General features: G+C 32.2%; 2 protein-coding genes across 2 annotated transcripts in view; both read left to right on the top strand.

Moving 5' to 3' along the window:
* The window catches only part of LOC125652361 (uncharacterized), a 22,101-nt gene extending 12,775 nt beyond the window's left edge, over window positions 1-9,326 (top strand). The window contains exons 8-12 of the mRNA XM_056139233.1: window positions 1,860-1,907; window positions 2,887-3,161; window positions 3,436-3,639; window positions 7,776-7,935; window positions 8,339-9,326. Coding sequence (XP_055995208.1) covers window positions 1,860-1,907; window positions 2,887-3,161; window positions 3,436-3,639; window positions 7,776-7,935; window positions 8,339-8,988 — 1,337 coding nt within the window. The 3' untranslated portion in view covers window positions 8,989-9,326. The remainder of the gene's footprint in view (window positions 1-1,859; window positions 1,908-2,886; window positions 3,162-3,435; window positions 3,640-7,775; window positions 7,936-8,338) is intronic.
* Window positions 9,327-19,656: 10,330 nt separating this feature from the next.
* The window catches only part of LOC125650602 (uncharacterized), a 14,582-nt gene continuing 14,238 nt past the window's right edge, over window positions 19,657-20,000 (top strand). Inside the window, exon 1 of the mRNA XM_056139232.1 lies at window positions 19,657-19,767. The gene's annotated coding sequence lies outside the window, so the exon portion shown is untranslated. The remainder of the gene's footprint in view (window positions 19,768-20,000) is intronic.

Raw genomic sequence — 20,000 nt, 5'->3', positions numbered from 1 at the left:
ATAATTGCAGCAGAAACGAACTCGATAATATCACCTACACTCTGTACATATTATAGCGTTAATAAACAAAAGCATGATTAACAACATACAAAAAATCGGATAAAATCTGACAATGGGAATATTTTTAGACTTAAATGTTTTAGTAAACCATCGATATTTTGTGGTGTTTACAGCACGCCTTACACGCAAAGGGGAGTAACTCAACTGTGACAGTCATCGAAATAAACATATACACGACGATGCATAACTTCATATGCTATTGATCACAGAGTGAACAAGTCCGCTGTTTGGTCTGTAAACATATGTCCCCTCCCGTAAAACAACAAAAGTTTTGGTATAAATTGCTAACTGACAAATTTATTATGCCTGCAAAAAGGAATTTGTGTTTTACGAGGGGGGTGGGGGGTGGGGGGGTGGGGGTGGTTGTGGTTGTGATGTTTTAAAAATATTTCCCGTTTTCCATTGATTCCTATAGTGAAATAAGTGAACCCAAATTATAGAGTTATCTCTCTTTCTTTTGTCAAATAAATCAACTTTTATGAAAATTCATACAAATATCTGTATTGACATAAACTGAATCATTTAAAAATGATAACTTTTAGAAATTGACCAGAAGTTAGGCGGCGACACAATATTATCGTGAGGAGTTCTTCATTAATTTGGTTGATAGTTCTTTGTAATCAGAAAACCGATTCTTAAAAACATCTACATTGTATATTAATTTTCCCGAAATTTTGTATGAAAATTCAGCATTTTGGCCAATAGTTCAAAATTCTGATCCATAATCCCTATCAGAGACATGTGTACATGTAAAAGAGATAACGAACTCCCTCGGCGGCGTGTTTGTCGCTTAAAATATGTGACGGTCCCAACTATAAATTGTTAATTAATTCCTATTTATTGGTTTGACAAATCTATGTTAAATCTTAAAAGGTTATTTCACTCCTATCATAAACTGGAATCGAACATAACAAGTTTTAAAATTATTTGATGATTTTATGATCAAGAAATATATCTTTAACTTAAAAGTAGGAAATCGTATCCATTTCCTGAAATTTAGCCGATTTTGACGAGTTTGAGTGTTGTCTTTTGAAACTTCACTTTCATTTTACTTTGAAGTGATACATCTTCTGAAAATATTGTATCTCGAATGTTTTAGTGATAGGATTTGGAAGGTTTGAACTTGATTTCTTTCATTCTTTTAAAAGTTGGTATACGTAATTAATATCAGTGCGTGCATTTTTAACGAAAAATAGGGGACTGCGAGATAATATGAGTATAGTTGCTAATCTCTGTCATATCTCGTATGTCTGCCCCTACATTTAAAGTTCCAACTTAAAGGCAAAACTTTTTAAATTATGTGCAATCTAAAATTGACAATACTCCTACTACAGGTTCTTTTGAACTCTCAAATTCCATATGATGAATTTTGCTGTATATTTAAAAGTGTAAAAAGGTAATTTTTTCTATTTCCAGTCTACTAGCATTGAACTTTTTATATCCACATGTATATTGTTAGAAACCATGAGTTTGTATTTATTTCATGTTTTGATTCTTGTTGCTTATTTTGTATTGACAAACAATATAGAGTTTATGTAAATAAATCGTTATTAAATTTTAAGTACAAATAGATCAAGTTTAACACAATGTAGCGCAATAACAAACACTAGGACCCCAGTTTTTCTTTAAAATGTCATAATTCTCCTCCCGTGTGGAAATCAGTTACATCCTACCCCAAAAATTGACAATGCTCCAAAACTCAGGGGCGAACCTCCTTGATGAACTACCTTTTGCATCATCATGATAATAACAATCTATCTTTATGTGGAACTGAACAGCATTCTTTTAATTTGATGTAGGTGAGAATGACACGCAGAGAGAATCAGATCATCTCCTCCCTGAAACAGGCAAGTACCGCCATCATTCAAAAGTGAACAGGAAAATGAGCAAAATTCAAACTATTATGTCTACTCTCTAAGCACTCAACCTTATGACAAACGAGATTAATTCAATTTTTCTATCGTCAGCTTTCCATATTTGTGTAGCAATATTCCATCATATCACCTGGATATGGTGTTTATATCTCTCAATTGATTCGATACGTGAGAGCATGCTCTGCGTATGTTCAAGTGTTGAATCTAACCAGGCTGCAGAAAAATAGGTTGATGTTACTGGTGTTTCAACGGTCTCGCTTAAAGTAAGAATTTCGCAAATTCTATGGTCGTCATAGTGATCTAATTTGGAAATACATGCTACCATTGGGTCAAATGCTGTCTGACGTTTACATAACAATTGTTAGGCACTGATTCGGACTACGGATTTCTCCGTTTACCTGTTCAAAATATAGAGTTCACGGCGGGTGTGACCGATCAACAGGGAATGCCTATTCCTCATATGCACCTGATTTCCATTTCTGGTATAACCAGGGGCCCAGTTTTCCCCTTTTCTTAATTTGTATTCTTTATACGATTTATGAAAATGATCATTATTTGTCACCTTCATTTGCTCATTGCGTCAAAATAGAGACATTAAATAACGTTTAATTTCACGATTAAATCCAAAACAGTGGGGGAATATTTTTTGGAGTTATAGGGAGGGGTTATGCATTTCAAATTTGTACATCAAAGTCCCTTCTTTTGTAAGGAATTTTTATTACAACCAACTTGAGACAAAAATACAGTAAAACTCGCTTATAACGAACGCATTTTTAACGAATTAATGCTTATTGCGAAGTGATGTTTATTTACCTATGGGATAAAGTAACGAAAATTGTATTGAACTAATAATTATAATTAAGTGTGTTTTGCTGGCCCTGGGGGTTCGCTATAACCATGTTTCATTGTATATCAACCCATGTATTATTTGTTTTGTTTGTATCATTCAAAGCTCCCACGAAAGAAGAAAGAAACACCTGCTTTGCTGCCATACAAATAGGTGAAAGATACTGCGGATTTGCCTTTTCCAAAGGTGATGACCCGGCACGAGTACAATTAAGTACTGCAGGATCTCGAACAACTACGAGACTGTTACTGCACAAAGGAAAAGGAAAAGGAAGCAAGGTTGATGTAGAAATGTTTGGCTACGACGCTCGTGAGACGCACATTACTAAGGGAAATTCGTCCAGCTACATCTACTTTGATGAATTAATTTTCATAGAAAAGGTATCATTTGCTTTTAAGAGATAGAAAAATGAAATATGATCATAAAAAGTTGGATCTGAATAAAAAAAAAAATTCTACATGTACACTTATTTCGAGAATCTTTCGCTACTTTCACCAGCTGTAAGTACCACAAAAGTTGACATATGCATAGCGTTTAAGGCAATTATTTGATTTTAAATATTGTAATTTTAATGTTATTATGCCCTTGAAGTTTGATTATATATATATATATATATATATATATATATATATATATATAATTTTCCCCATTTAGGATGACAAAATGTACATCAAAGACAGTAAAGGAAATGAGCACGATGCAGAACAAATATACCAGGAATTCATTAAATGCCTTGTAAAGCACGTAAAAGATGAAGTTTCGAAGGACGTGGCCATTTCTAACACCGAATTTATTTTTACTGTGCCCGATCATTGGGATGAAAAGAAAATTTCACTCATCATGAAGATAATCAAAGAGGTATGATTTTATATACAAAGCAGATTCAAATGGAACTAAACCAAACCAAACAACCGTTGAAAACAAAGCGTAGTTACAATTTATAAGCAGTTACATGGAATATAGATTCAAATTCTTCATTGTGTATAGTTGAAGATTGTTTGTTTATTGTTTTACGCCATTTTGGCATTATTACAGCCATTTTACGGCGGTTAGCTAACTGAAATATGTTTGGTTGTGAGTGTTGGAGTTTCTCTGATGGCCCCCAGTGATCCTACTCTTTTTTTGAAAATTAGGGAAATGATATTTCACGTGCCAAGGGGGTTGTGATCATTGACATGGTGTACCCTTTAACGTCCCATCCGACGGACATAACAGTTAAAATAGGTAAAAATACATATCATATTGTGTATATAAACAGTTATATATTGTTCAAGAGAAAGACTGTTGTGGTAAACGTATAAAGTATGTTAAATCAACTCCAAAAGGATTCTTCTTATAATTAGTAATGCAAACAATCGCATGAAGTTTAGGTTGTAAGTTTTCAGTGTGAGCCCTGGGACCTGGATAATCGAAAAATAGGCATACAATTCACTTACTAGATTATTTTGAAAATGTTCTTGATGATAATAGCAAAAAGGTTACAGTTTATCTAAATGATAATAATGATATGCAAGTAATGAGTATGTGGAGTCGGGATACTGTTTTATATAATATAATACATCTAGTATATTGTTCAATTTATATCCTCGGGGATCCGGGTTATATTAGGTCCTCAGTACCCCTTGCTTGTCGTAAGAGGCGACTCAATGGGGACGGTCCTTCGGATAAGACCATAAAAACCGAGGTCCGGTGTCAAAGCAGGTGTGGCATGATAAAAATCCATCCCTGCTCAAGGGTCGTAAGTGCCGAGCATAGGTCTAAATTTTGCAGCCTTTCACCAGCAATGGTGACGTCTCAATATGAGTGAAAAATCCTCGAGAGGGACGTTAAACAATATAATACTAATCTATCAATCAATCATGTAGGACTCTGTGGTTTCTTTTATCTCGAGTAATGAGGATGTTCAGAAAGGGTATTTGGTTTTTATTCATATACATGTACATCAATTCATTCATCACAGTATGACATCCTCGTCCGTTTATGTCTGAATGGTAATGAAGTTCAGCCTATAGGTTAAATTCTGGAATACATCATTGGAAAAAGTATGCAAACATTCTCATGTAGTGTTATGGTGTCACAAATAATGTCTTTCGGCAAAGCAGGATTATGTTCAACTATCAGAGCAAGGTACAGGATGGTTCAGGTGTGCTTATTGGTCCACGATCATTTCGCGTGACATTCATGGATTCGAATGAGCATCTGTGATACTAGAAGTCAATGACTTAGTGTGTATGAAAGGTGAATATATAAGCAATAGAAAATAGAGAGTTCGGCAAACACGGATTCCTGGATATACCAGAGGTGGGAGCAGGTGCCTAGGGAGTAGTAAGCATCACCCGCCGATTGGTAACACCCGCCGTGATCCCTATATCTTGATCAGATGAATGGAGTCATCCGTAGTAAAAGTCAGTGTGCCAAGATTGAAGAACGGTCTAACAATCGGTATGAAACACATCAGACAGCATTTGACCCAATGATAGGTTGTATTGGTAAACTAGATCGTTATAACGACTATGGAATTTGCAAAATGCTGCCTTTAAACGAGACTGTTGAAACCCCTTAACTTGTTTGTCAGTAGCCTGCCTCGATTTAAAAACTGATCATACACAGAACAAGCTCTTGAGTGTCGAATCAGTTGAGAGATATATCAACACGATATGCAGGTGATAATGGAATATTGCTACATAAAAGTGGGAAGTTGACGATGGAGAAGCTGAAATCATCCCATTTGTCATACAGTTGAGTTGTCAGTTTGCCATTAATGTCTACTTTCAATAAAATATCTAAGTATGAAGCAAAAGTGGATGACTCTACGGTGTCTTTTATTTCGAGTTCACAGGAATATATCGAATTGACATATTAATGAAAAAATTAGCATCGTTAATAGATAAAACGTCGTCAATATATCTAAATGTCGAATTGAAGGCCACGGTAAGAGATTTTTCTTCTCACGTAGAAGTTTTTAAAAAATAATTTCTGCTTCATATGAATATAAGAACAGGTTCGCTAACAAAGGAGCATAATTCCTGCCCATGGAAATTCCAACTATTGGAAGACCTGAAAACCAAAGACTACGAAGATATTGTCAATAATGAACTCCAGCTTATTTTTAATTTCAACTTCAGAGTACTTGGAATCAAAGTTACTGTGGTGTTTAAGAAAGTAATTTTTAGATGACTAATCAATAGATATGAATATTTCCGTTTTCAATTTTTGTTGAAGAAGAAACTGTCTATAATGTCAAAAAGTGTAGTCTTTAATTCATCGTGAGGAATGGTCGTGTAAAGTGTTGAAAAGTCATACGTTTTGATGTTGTTGATTTGAGAAAAGCTTTGCAATTTCAAATTTACTAAAAGTTCTGTAGACTTTTAAATATCCACTTTTGATTTACACCACTTCTTGCATATGTATTGGCACAATACGTTTGAAGTTTCTCCTTCACAGCTGTTTATATTTTCGTGAGGAACAAAGATATAGGCTTGGTAAAACACTTACTGGATCCAGCAATGTATATTTATTTGTAAGGGGTTTTATGAATTTTAAGAATCCAGTATAGGTACGGTAACTCAATACATCTGACCCATTAACTGGGATATTAGATATGTCTAAATCTAAAGCATGGTTTTGAAGAATTTCATCTTTTGAAAGGGCAATTGGCGTATAAGTACGAAGAGTGGAATTAATGCCAAGTTCGTTTAAAATATAATCGTAATAATGAGCTTTACTAACAAAGACAATGTTGTTACTAGTTTTGTCAGCTGGACCCAAAAATATTCCTTGCGTAACCTATCTAATTCTTTTATCACTTCTGGTTTACTAAACACAGAAGGATAGATGGTAGGTACTTTTGTTTTGATATGTCTAATACGATATTTTGATATTCCTGTTACACTTGTAATCCATTCTGACAATGTATCAAGTTCTTCTTTTTCATATTTAGCCCATCGGCTCGCATAATCTTTGACAGAATTCATAATAGAGATGAAGTTCTGTCGCCAATTGAAACATCGAGGTTCTTTGTATTTAGGACCCTTTAGAATAAGTGATTTGAGGTCCTCATTTCAACCCTATCAACATCACCAGTAATGACATGCCCAGCTGGACTATAATTGAATGAAGACGAATATTAAGAACACGTAGGTGAATTAAGTATAAGATAGGGTAAATCTAGGCACTGCAATTTTGTTTATAATTAAAAAGTTCCGATGCAATAGTAGAAGTATATTTGTAGGAAATATAGGGTATAGACTTGAACTTGAAATAAGTTGGAATACACGACCGGACTCTTTTATAACGAAGAATGTTACTTATGTTGACGGCATCTATTCCTTTCTTTGTAAGTTTGAGCTTAGGGAAATGGCAGCATGATTCGGAAGTAATATCATCCATGACCTGTATTTTTTTTATAAAGAGCCTGTGATTGGCAACATCCATAATCATAGAGTTTAGTCTTTATTCAGGTGTTGAAAAATCCAAGTATAGACTAGCTGCTTCTTGGAATAACGTATGTAAAATTCTCAATGGAACAGAATAAAGTTTTGTATGAATATGCTGTGGACCTAATTGTCTGTTGACATAAGGTAAAAGTGAATCAAACGTGATATCATTTATACTTGGTATTTTATATGAACGATGTCCATGACTGCGTCTTTGAGTATTGGGAAAGAGTCCCATCACATTCACGTTATTTACTTGTGGACTAGTTAAATTTCCCACATCACATGCATTATCATTGCATCCATATGGAAATGCAGTACCTAGGGTCCTGATCCATTGATTTTCTCGTTGTCTACAAAAAGGGGTACTTAATGTTGGACTATTTGTGTGATGGTGATCCCCCCCCCCCCCAAAAAAAAAATCCTACCAGTATTGTCTCGTTATTGTTTATATTCATGAAGGAATATATATCGAGCGACAAGTATCCTCGGGGACAGACTGTCCACCAGCAGAGATAAATATGAGGATTGATATACTTGATATTCAATGTTTTTCAGAATGTTGAGGGTGGAGCTCGGGCAGAGATACTGAATGCTTGCTTGGCTGTGTCACCCTTCTTACACGAAGTAAAGGAAGAAGTCCTGTGTCATAACTTCAATGTAAAAAACTTGTCGTTTTTTACTGGGACTGAATATGCAGTTTTGAATATAGGATCCTGTGAGTTTTTAGAAAATATTGTTTGTTTGGTACATGTATATGAGTATGCGTTTCCGAATTAATTCAAATTTAGATAATGAAAATATATAGAATGCTTTTTTTCTAGTATCTAAATTATTCATATGGTATGGTGGTGGGTTAGTGTCATAACATCAATTTATAGGTTTAATGTTCTATACTATGTTATCTGAAGATTCAGTAGTATCTTTAGATTCCTGTGCATGTGAACTGAAAACATAGTTCATAAAACATATCAACAGAAATAGACTTTTTACTGTTTACATTGGATGTTTGGAGAAATGCAGACAATAAATAAATTCATCATCGATGTATACAGCTTTTTAAAAACTACTTTAGTGACCAACCTGACTATACAACTTGTAAAGTTGATATTTCTTTCCAGATTGTTGTAATATCAGCATTTTGGAAGTGAAACAGGAAGGATATCAGACTGATAAGATAGTGCAAAAGTCTTTCGAAAAGTGGAATAGTAATTCACCGGAAGAATGGTTTTTGAAATTTCTCTCGGATATAGTTGGCAATGATGTAATGAAAACCACAAGGGAAAAGTTTCCCAAAATTTACTTTTCAATGTTACGTGACTTTGAAGTCTGGAAAGAAAATGTAGCTAGTAATAGAAGAGGCCATGGGATTGACATATCTATTTTGCCAGATTTTGTGGAAACAGTTGAGAACGATAAACGTTCAACCTTGGGATCTCTGATCAAAATTTCCGCTTACGCAGATTCAATGAAATTGACGACAGAAGGTGGGTCGCATAAACTAAGTGTGGACAAGAAAGTGATCATACAATGTTTTTCTGAACTTGCAAAACGAACGTCAATGCTGGTGGAAAAACATATCCTCAACAGACCTGACGTGAAATGTGTCTGCATGACAGGTGTTTACTCAAAAGTACAAGTGGTTCAGGATTCTATGAAGAAATGTTTCGACCGACGAACTGTCGTAATTCCATCCATCCCAGAATTAGTCGTTGGAAAAGGAGCTGCCTATCATAGGTATACATTGTATGCTAATAATGTAATGGGGTGAAGGTGCTGAAGAAGTGAAGAAAACCAAACTTTACTTTAAATCTTGTGATTTGTATAACAGTGAACTTGTGACTTGTATATCAGTGAACTTGTGACTTGTATATCAGTGAACTTGTGACTTGTATATCAGTGAACTTGTGACTTGTATATCAGTGAACATGTGACTTGTATATCGTATATCAGTGAGCTTGTGACTTGTATATCAGTGAGTTTGTGACTTGTATATCAGTGAACTTGTGACTTGTATATCAATATAAACCCATGCATTATAGAAGCTAAAGCATTTCTGTACATACTTTACAAAAGTCTGTATTAAAAGGAGAATATTTACATTCCCAACTCTTTTCTTTGTTATAATTCTTTGAAGCTCCAATGTGTTAGTGTCCCCATACAGTACATCAGCATGTGAATATTTTATATCGGTTGAGCATCACTGAAGAGACATTATTTGTCTAAATGCGCATTTGGTGCATCAAAATTGGTACCGTATAAGTTTTACATATTACTTGCGTGGAAATCAGCAACTTGTCATGACGTTAGTGGGCGGGGGACTATGGAAATCAACACTGAATGCCACGTGTATTTCGTTTTGTTTGATATATAGATTTTCATTGTTGTTTCAAATTTAAGTACAAGGTTGTTAGTATGTGATGCGAATTGTCGCGATTTCTAATGTAGTTAATCACGTCACATAGCCTACACAATATACCCGCAGAAAATGATACAGGATATGACGCATGAAAGACCCTGCGCGGGTTTGAATCCCGCTCGCGCCGGTAAGTGCGAAAGTTTCCCAGTTTACTTGCTGAAGGTCGGTGGTCTCTTCCCAGATACATTGTATATGGGTTCTCTCTTCCACCAATGAATACTAGGCGTCACCAGATAACTGAAAAATTGTTGAGTGTGGCGGAAAACAGCAAAACAACCAAACAACCCTATTCCTAAAGAGAAACACATACGCCGAACTCTAATAAGATTTTGATGTGAAAACTTTTCATGTCTCTTGAATATTGAATATCATTTCATTTGCAGTAGACTTTATCATTTTTTATGTTGAAAGTGCCTATTTTTATTATACTACTACTTATCTAATTAGTATTTGTATGCAATTTCCTTTCTCAGATCTTGATTAAGATTTAGTGTAGGAGGTCACCTCCTGGTACAAGGAGAGTGTTTCTAGTGGAAAAGATTATAAAATATTATATTTCCTTTACAATATTGATTCGGTTTTGAATTACGTAATGACAAGTCTGACAACTGTTAATCCTGAGGAAGCAATTCTGGACTACACGAGCTTTTGAATATTTTGTGACTTGGACAAATGTTGTCGTCAATCACTTAGAAAAGTGGATATTGACAGAGGGAACATGGAGCTGTTTCATACTTTTAATCAAGACTTTATAATAATGCAGAGGTATTCATTGTCATTAAACAATATTCCAACAATCATCATTGTCGTGAAGATAATGATGCACATCTAACCGGTACCTCTTTAAAAAAAAAAGTCAATACATAATACTGTAGAATGTCCACTGATATCAACACCGCTCCAATGTTAGAAAATATGGTCTGCTAAATTCAACACACGGGACAACTATTGCATCTTTTTAGGAGATTGATGGGAACAGTTGAAGGTGATGTATTCATTCAAAGTAACCATTATATTGCAGTACAGTAATACCTTGATTCAAACATTAACTCATCTGAATTATGTTGTACATGGACACTGTTAAACCAAGCATATTTCATCTATCTTATCTAACACAGAAACAATAAATGTAGTAGATTTCCCCCTGATATGTCTTTCTTATTATCATGCTTTTAGTTAAAAACGGCCAACCACATCATTGGTCAAGGGATTAATCAAAATCTCCAGATAAAACATGTATATTTTTATGTTTTGGATTATGATATATTCCAGGAATTTGAGTTCTTTCATCGATGTGTTGCTTGCTTTGGGATATGTGATACTAACAGAGACAATTTCATCCGAATTTCAAAATCATGTACTTGTGTACTTAAGGAAAAGTTGGCTTCTCGGCTTTTAAGAACAACCACGCAGGGTACTTAAAGTGTTCAGATACTGGTTCTTAATTCATTGGTCCAAACATACATTTAAACTTATTCACTTCAAAATGTATATGGATTCAAATTTTGATTTAGAAAGAACTATTTTTTGTGGCGGAAGGCTTGTGTAATCAGAAAGGTATAAATCTGCACAAATTAACTATTCTTGTATTTTCCATTATGTCGTAAATATTTTTACCCTAAATGTATTTTTCTATGATACGAGTAGCACGGACTTGGAACCAATTCAAGTGTTGTGAATTCATTAGTGTTCTTTGATTGATATATTTATCCAAAATGAACACTGATTCTTAAAAACCGCTATATTAATTTACCCATTCATACAGCTACTCTCCTGCATTCCTTTGGAACAAACTGTCTCAAAATGTTCGAAACTCTGGTTCGGTTGGCATTTTTAAAGCTGTGTATTTGATGGAATATTTTAATAGAAGTAGCACTTAAACATCGTGCTTTCCTCTTTTTGTTCAGGTGTGCCAAATGTTACAGTTGTGATATGGCACTGTGTGTGTGTGTGTGTGTGTGTGTGTGTCTTATGTGTGTGTGTGTGTGTGTGTGTGTGTGTGTCTTATGCTATTTTTTCTTCTTTCCTTTTATGTCATGTATTCATATTTAGATAATAATTTTATTACTGATCAGTTGTGTCTTATGCTATGTTTCCCCGTATCCTTTTATATCGTATTCATGTTTAGATACTAATTTTAGATGTTAATTTTATGTTTGTGTAGATCTATATGTTTTAATGCAGGACCACAATGGACACTAGCTATTTGCTAATTTGTGTTATCCTGGATAAATAAAGGCTTTATTATTATTATTTTTACCCAAAATGTTGTATAAAAATTTTGTATTTTAGCCAATAAATAAAAAATTTCATGTATAAGTCCATTTTGTAAGTCCCGTCTTAAATTTTGAGACAATTTGAAAATACTCCTAAGATGTTCTCTTGAACTCTCAAATTCCATATCATGATATTTTTCTATATTTTAAGTGCAAAAGGGTCATAATCCATTTTTGATCTTCTAACATCAAACGCCTTTATTTCTATATTGCTAGAGAACCTTAGTATGTAGTAATGAATTACATAAGGAAGAGTAAGCCAACACGGGCCCCTGGACACACCAGAGATGGGATCAAGTGTCTAGGAGGAGTAATCATGAAAGGTGAAGATAACGAACAGTGGTCAATCTCATAACTCCTACAAGCAATACAAAATAGATAGTTGGGCAAACACGGACCCCTAGACACACTAGAGGTGGGATCAGGTGCCTAGGAGGAGTAAGCACGCCCTGTTATTACCTAGAAGAAGTAAGCATCCCCTGTCGACCGATCACACCCGCCGTGAGCCCCATATCCTGATCAGGTAAACGGAGTTATCTTGATCAAGTAAATGGAGTAATCCGTAATCAGAATCATTAATTAAAGAACGGCCTAATGATTGGTATGAAACACGTCAGACTGCATTCGACCTAACCAGGTTGTACATGTATTTGCAATTAAGATCATTCTAATGAAAAGGGAGAATTTGGGAAATGCTAATTTCATACAAGACTGTTGAAACCGCTGTAACATCAACTTCTTTTTCATTAGCTTGCATCGATTCAATAATTAATCATATGTAGAACATGCTCTCGCGCATCGAATCAGTTGAAAGACATAAATATTATACGCAGGTGATAATGGAATATTGCTACAAAAATATGGGAAGTTGACGATAGAAAATATGAAGTCATCTCGTTTGCCGTTAACATCTATGTTCAATAAAATATCTATATACGAGTCCTTTTTAAAGGAGGAAATGAAGAGTTCCTTTTTAAAGTAGGAAATGAAGAGTTGCGGAACATAACAGTCGCCTATATGTATGCGCTTCAACCATGGAATTAAAACTTAAAAATTAAAGCGATATTAAAATCCAAAAGACACTAGAAACATTGGTGCAAGCACCAATTTGGTGGGTCTGAAAGTGTAAGAACTAAATATTTTCAAAAAAAGTGTTCCAAAGAATTCCTTTGTTGAAAAGTGCGAGAAAATTACAACGCGAAGGCGGGTAAATTTTAAAGAAAATGTTGATCAAATTCGGAGATGAACGAACAAAATGAAAAGAATCCTTAATTACATGAAGTAACGATTTATTGGTAGTTGAAAAATGCAACTAGTCTTATATAAGATTTTAACTTAATTCGCGATACCAAAGTCAACAGCAGGCAATATAGAGTTTACCCCTGTCCGATCAATCGATACAAAAATACATTTGTTCCATCAATCGATATACTTCGCCTCGCCTATAAATATAATTTCTTTTCCGTGGTTTGCACGTGAATTTTTTTTTATCTTGCCAGTTTCCGTAATGTCAAGTGGTAAAAATTCTTATATTTGAGTAAAAAAAACTTCTAAATGATATAAAGTTTTCACAATGCAGCGCGAGTTATTACTCCCTGAATACAGGGAACACACAACACGTTGTTTGTTTGATATTCGTAGGATTGGTTAACTATATATCGTTAACCGATTGGTGACTGTATTATCTGCCATAATACTATCCATCTCATTGCGATCCAGCCTCACCCTCCAACACCTCCCAAATGCACCAACATAGTGAAGTTGAAGTGTGTTGTAGTAACATACATATGCTCCGTATGGGACGTATGGGTTGTCCCATGGTTTTAAAAATAAATAAATATAAATAAATAAGGACCATCGTGTACCAACACGTCTGATGACTGCGGTACTGTCTTTTGATGGCCGGACACATACATGTGGTCGTATGTCATAAATCATAATGAAATAAAGAAGTAACTTATATTTCACAAAACTAAATAAAAAGTAAGAAATTAATTATATTTTTTATTTATATGATAAATTTAATAATAACTTTTATTTAATTTATTCAATAAATTAGAATTTAAAAAAAAAAAAATTAAGTAAATTAAAATTAAATAATTAAAATATATTTTATTCATAATAAATTATATTTTTTATTTATATATTTAATTTATTCAATAAGTAAATTAAAATTTAACATTTTTGTATAAGTAAATATAAAATTAAATATTGAAAATATATTTTTTTAATTTATTTGGATTCTAATAGAAGGTAATAATTAGTAATCGCACGAGTCTCCGTCCTTCGCCCAAATAAATCAAGATACACCGAAATAAATATACCAGAATTATTACATAATTAGTAATATTAGTAACAGGTAATAGTAATAGGGATGTAGGTATGTATATACATGTGAAATAACTAAAATATATACAGAAAAGAATTAGGGTAGGGTCGCCAAAGAAAATTTTGATAATAGAGTGCTACTAGTTATTAGTTATTAATTATAAATTTTGCCATACAACAATTTTGAGATCGTCATTAGGCAAGAATTTTGAGGTCGTCATCAGGTGCTACACCTCATACCCTGTACCATGTTTCTGTAGCTAGATCCAGCTTATAGCACGACATGGCTCCATAATTCTTATTCGATAGTATGTATTATGTGTATAAAACTGAAGATGCATAATGTAATAATTGGTGAGTTAGTAATGTTAAAATTGTATGACAGATAAAATATTAACCATAAGAAGTGGTATACTTAATTACAAAACATATAGATTTAATTAATTAATGAAAATACAGAGTAGATGCAAAATCACAAATCGCATACATCCAACAAACTTACATATATTAAATATAATAGTATGTAGCAGGCCTGCATACATACAAACTGCGACATTGCATCTAAATGTTTGTCATAAAAAGAGAAGTTTACAAAATACATACGTATAATAACATACCTGAATTTTATGTATATTTGCATATACATGTACTTATAATATACCTGGATTTGATGTATAGCTGCATTTATACTTTAACATACATGTTTATATAAACTAAAACGATAAAAACGCAAAGTTTATATTCCTAATATTAATATGCTACGATATTTATATATATGTAATTGTTTACATACTGATAAACATATAGATATACACGATAGAAAGCCCGAATTATATGCTTAGTTGTTTATATAAGTATAACACATGTAGTTGTTTATATATTAGTAAGCATATAAAAATTCAACAGTAGAATAATGATGCTTAGTGGTTTCCATACTTATAAACATGCGAAATTGTTTACATATTTGTAAACATGCATATAAACATACGAAATTGTTTACATATTTGTAAACATGCATGATAAAACCTTAGTTATACATATAAGTAAAACTTTTTACTCACCAACCGGAAGGAAACTTACGAATGATATTGGAAGCTATAAATCATGCAAATTGAAGATGGCGAATGAATAGATTAGTTACGTGGCAGCCGCTGTGAAGACGCTCATACAACGTAATTTGTGACGTAATTTGTGACATTGTGACGTTTCATCCACTGAAACCGCTCATACAACGTAATTTGTGTTATTGTGACGTTTCACCCGCTGAAACCACGGTACGATGGCCTATTATATCAATAATAAGCAAAACAGAAGGTTAAGCTAATGAATGCATTGAATATTGAATAAGCATAAATTATCAATGGAATTATAAGGACATGTAAATAATTAAGATTTTAATAGTAAAGTAATTTAACATAATGATATTTAGATTGGAAAAAAAAAAAAAAATTAAATGGAATTATAAGGACATGTAAATAATTAAGATTTTAATAGTAAAGTAATTTAACATAATGATATTTAGATTGGAAAAAAAATATTTATATTTAATTTAATAATAATTTTAAGATGTAAATAATATGTATAAATAACAGTAACTCAACTCGTTCAAAAGTACTGTCAAGAGTGTAGAGTAACTGTCGCTATTCGATGGACCACCTTGGAAGTAATGCTTTGTTTGTTTGATATTCGTAGGATTGGTTAACTATATATCGTTAACCGATTGGTGACTGTATTATCTGCCATAATACTATCCATCTCATTGCGATCCAGCCTCACCCTCCAACACCTCCCAAATGCACCAACATAGTGAAGTTGAAGTGTGTTGTAGTAACATACATATGCTCCGTATGGGACGTATGGGTTGTCCCATGGTTTTAAAAATAAATAAATATAAATAAATAAGGACCATCGTGTACCAACACGTCTGATGACTGCGGTACTGTCTTTTGATGGCCGGACACATACATGTGGTCGTATGTCATAAATCATAATGAAATAAAGAAGTAACTTATATTTCACAAAACTAAATAAAAAGTAAGAAATTAATTATATTTTTTATTTATATGATAAATTTAATAATAACTTTTATTTAATTTATTCAATAAATTAGAATTTAAAAAAAAAAAAATTAAGTAAATTAAAATTAAATAATTAAAATATATTTTATTCATAATAAATTATATTTTTTATTTATATATTTAATTTATTCAATAAGTAAATTAAAATTTAACATTTTTGTATAAGTAAATATAAAATTAAATATTGAAAATATATTTTTTAATTTATTTGGATTCTAATAGAAGGTAATAATTAGTAATCGCACGAGTCTCCGTCCTTCGCCCAAATAAATCAAGATACACCGAAATAAATATACCAGAATTATTACATAATTAGTAATATTAGTAACAGGTAATAGTAATAGGGATGTAGGTATGTATATACATGTGAAATAACTAAAATATATACAGAAAAGAATTAGGGTAGGGTCGCCAAAGAAAATTTTGATAATAGAGTGCTACTAGTTATTAGTTATTAATTATAAATTTTGCCATACAACAATTTTGAGATCGTCATTAGGCAAGAATTTTGAGGTCGTCATCAGGTGCTACACCTCATACCCTGTACCATGTTTCTGTAGCTAGATCCAGCTTATAGCACGACATGGCTCCATAATTCTTATTCGATAGTATGTATTATGTGTATAAAACTGAAGATGCATAATGTAATAATTGGTGAGTTAGTAATGTTAAAATTGTATGACAGATAAAATATTAACCATAAGAAGTGGTATACTTAATTACAAAACATATAGATTTAATTAATTAATGAAAATACAGAGTAGATGCAAAATCACAAATCGCATACATCCAACAAACTTACATATATTAAATATAATAGTATGTAGCAGGCCTGCATACATACAAACTGCGACATTGCATCTAAATGTTTGTCATAAAAAGAGAAGTTTACAAAATACATACGTATAATAACATACCTGAATTTTATGTATATTTGCATATACATGTACTTATAATATACCTGGATTTGATGTATAGCTGCATTTATACTTTAACATACATGTTTATATAAACTAAAACGATAAAAACGCAAAGTTTATATTCCTAATATTAATATGCTACGATATTTATATATGTAATTGTTTACATACTGATAAACATATAGATATACACGATAGAAAGCCCGAATTATATGCTTAGTTGTTTATATAAGTATAACACATGTAGTTGTTTATATATTAGTAAGCATATAAAAATTCAACAGTAGAATAATGATGCTTAGTGGTTTCCATACTTATAAACATGCGAAATTGTTTACATATTTGTAAACATGCATATAAACATACGAAATTGTTTACATATTTGTAAACATGCATGATAAAACCTTAGTTATACATATAAGTAAAACTTTTTACTCACCAACCGGAAGGAAACTTACGAATGATATTGGAAGCTATAAATCATGCAAATTGAAGATGGCGAATGAATAGATTAGTTACGTGGCAGCCGCTGTGAAGACGCTCATACAACGTAATTTGTGACGTAATTTGTGACATTGTGACGTTTCATCCACTGAAACCGCTCATACAACGTAATTTGTGTTATTGTGACGTTTCACCCGCTGAAACCACGGTACGATGGCCTATTATATCAATAATAAGCAAAACAGAAGGTTAAGCTAATGAATGCATTGAATATTGAATAAGCATAAATTATCAATGGAATTATAAGGACATGTAAATAATTAAGATTTTAATAGTAAAGTAATTTAACATAATGATATTTAGATTGGAAAAAAAAAAAAAAAATTAAATGGAATTATAAGGACATGTAAATAATTAAGATTTTAATAGTAAAGTAATTTAACATAATGATATTTAGATTGGAAAAAAAATATTTATATTTAATTTAATAATAATTTTAAGATGTAAATAATATGTATAAATAACAGTAACTCAACTCGTTCAAAAGTACTGTCAAGAGTGTAGAGTAACTGTCGCTATTCGATGGACCACCTTGGAAGTAATGCTTTGTTTGTTTGATATTCGTAGGATTGGTTAACTATATATCGTTAACCGATTGGTGACTGTATTATCTGCCATAATACTATCCATCTCATTGCGATCCAGCCTCACCCTCCAACACCTCCCAAATGCACCAACATAGTGAAGTTGAAGTGTGTTGTAGTAACATACATATGCTCCGTATGGGACGTATGGGTTGTCCCATGGTTTTAAAAATAAATAAATATAAATAAATAAGGACCATCGTGTACCAACACGTCTGATGACTGCGGTACTGTCTTTTGATGGCCGGACACATACATGTGGTCGTATGTCATAAATCATAATGAAATAAAGAAGTAACTTATATTTCACAAAACTAAATAAAAAGTAAGAAATTAATTATATTTTTTATTTATATGATAAATTTAATAATAACTTTTATTTAATTTATTCAATAAATTAGAATTTAAAAAAAAAAAAATTAAGTAAATTAAAATTAAATAATTAAAATATATTTTATTCATAATAAATTATATTTTTTATTTATATATTTAATTTATTCAATAAGTAAATTAAAATTTAACATTTTTGTATAAGTAAATATAAAATTAAATATTGAAAATATATTTTTTAATTTATTTGGATTCTAATAGAAGGTAATAATTAGTAATCGCACGAGTCTCCGTCCTTCGCCCAAATAAATCAAGATACACCGAAATAAATATACCAGAATTATTACATAATTAGTAATATTAGTAACAGGTAATAGTAATAGGGATGTAGGTATGTATATACATGTGAAATAACTAAAATATATACAGAAAAGAATTAGGGTAGGGTCGCCAAAGAAAATTTTGATAATAGAGTGCTACTAGTTATTAGTTATTAATTATAAATTTTGCCATACAACAATTTTGAGATCGTCATTAGGCAAGAATTTTGAGGTCGTCATCAGGTGCTACACCTCATACCCTGTACCATGTTTCTGTAGCTAGATCCAGCTTATAGCACGACATGGCTCCATAATTCTTATTCGATAGTATGTATTATGTGTATAAAACTGAAGATGCATAATGTAATAATTGGTGAGTTAGTAATGTTAAAATTGTATGACAGATAAAATATTAACCATAAGAAGTGGTATACTTAATTACAAAACATATAGATTTAATTAATTAATGAAAATACAGAGTAGATGCAAAATCACAAATCGCATACATCCAACAAACTTACATATATTAAATATAATAGTATGTAGCAGGCCTGCATACATACAAACTGCGACATTGCATCTAAATGTTTGTCATAAAAAGAGAAGTTTACAAAATACATACGTATAATAACATACCTGAATTTTATGTATATTTGCATATACATGTACTTATTAATGTGCAGACATTAATCAACCCTGTACCGAAAGACAAAAGTTTAGATATCACTGTTTGATCAACGAATTCTTAAATGCAACTGTTGAAGTGTGTGCTCCAGTAATTAATATATTAGGTGAGTTTCATGTGAATCAATGAGTAGAATGCACGGAGAAGTTTGTTTAGAAGTGTTTATATATAATGCACATTATACAGCGCTTTGAGAAAAATTAGTATTGTATCTTACATTGATAAGAAAACTATCAAGATTGTAATTAAATTACACTATGTGCATGTAATTTATAAGTAACTTCAGTTTGGCATAACGGAAATCACCACTATTCAGTGTATTCTGGACTGTAAAATGAT

The sequence above is a fragment of the Ostrea edulis genome, chromosome 5, assembly GCF_947568905.1.
Source record: "Ostrea edulis chromosome 5, xbOstEdul1.1, whole genome shotgun sequence".
Classification (NCBI taxonomy): Eukaryota; Metazoa; Mollusca; class Bivalvia; order Ostreida; family Ostreidae; genus Ostrea; species Ostrea edulis.
Note: the sequence above shows the minus strand (reverse complement) of the source record. Positions and strands in the feature narration are given on the sequence as shown.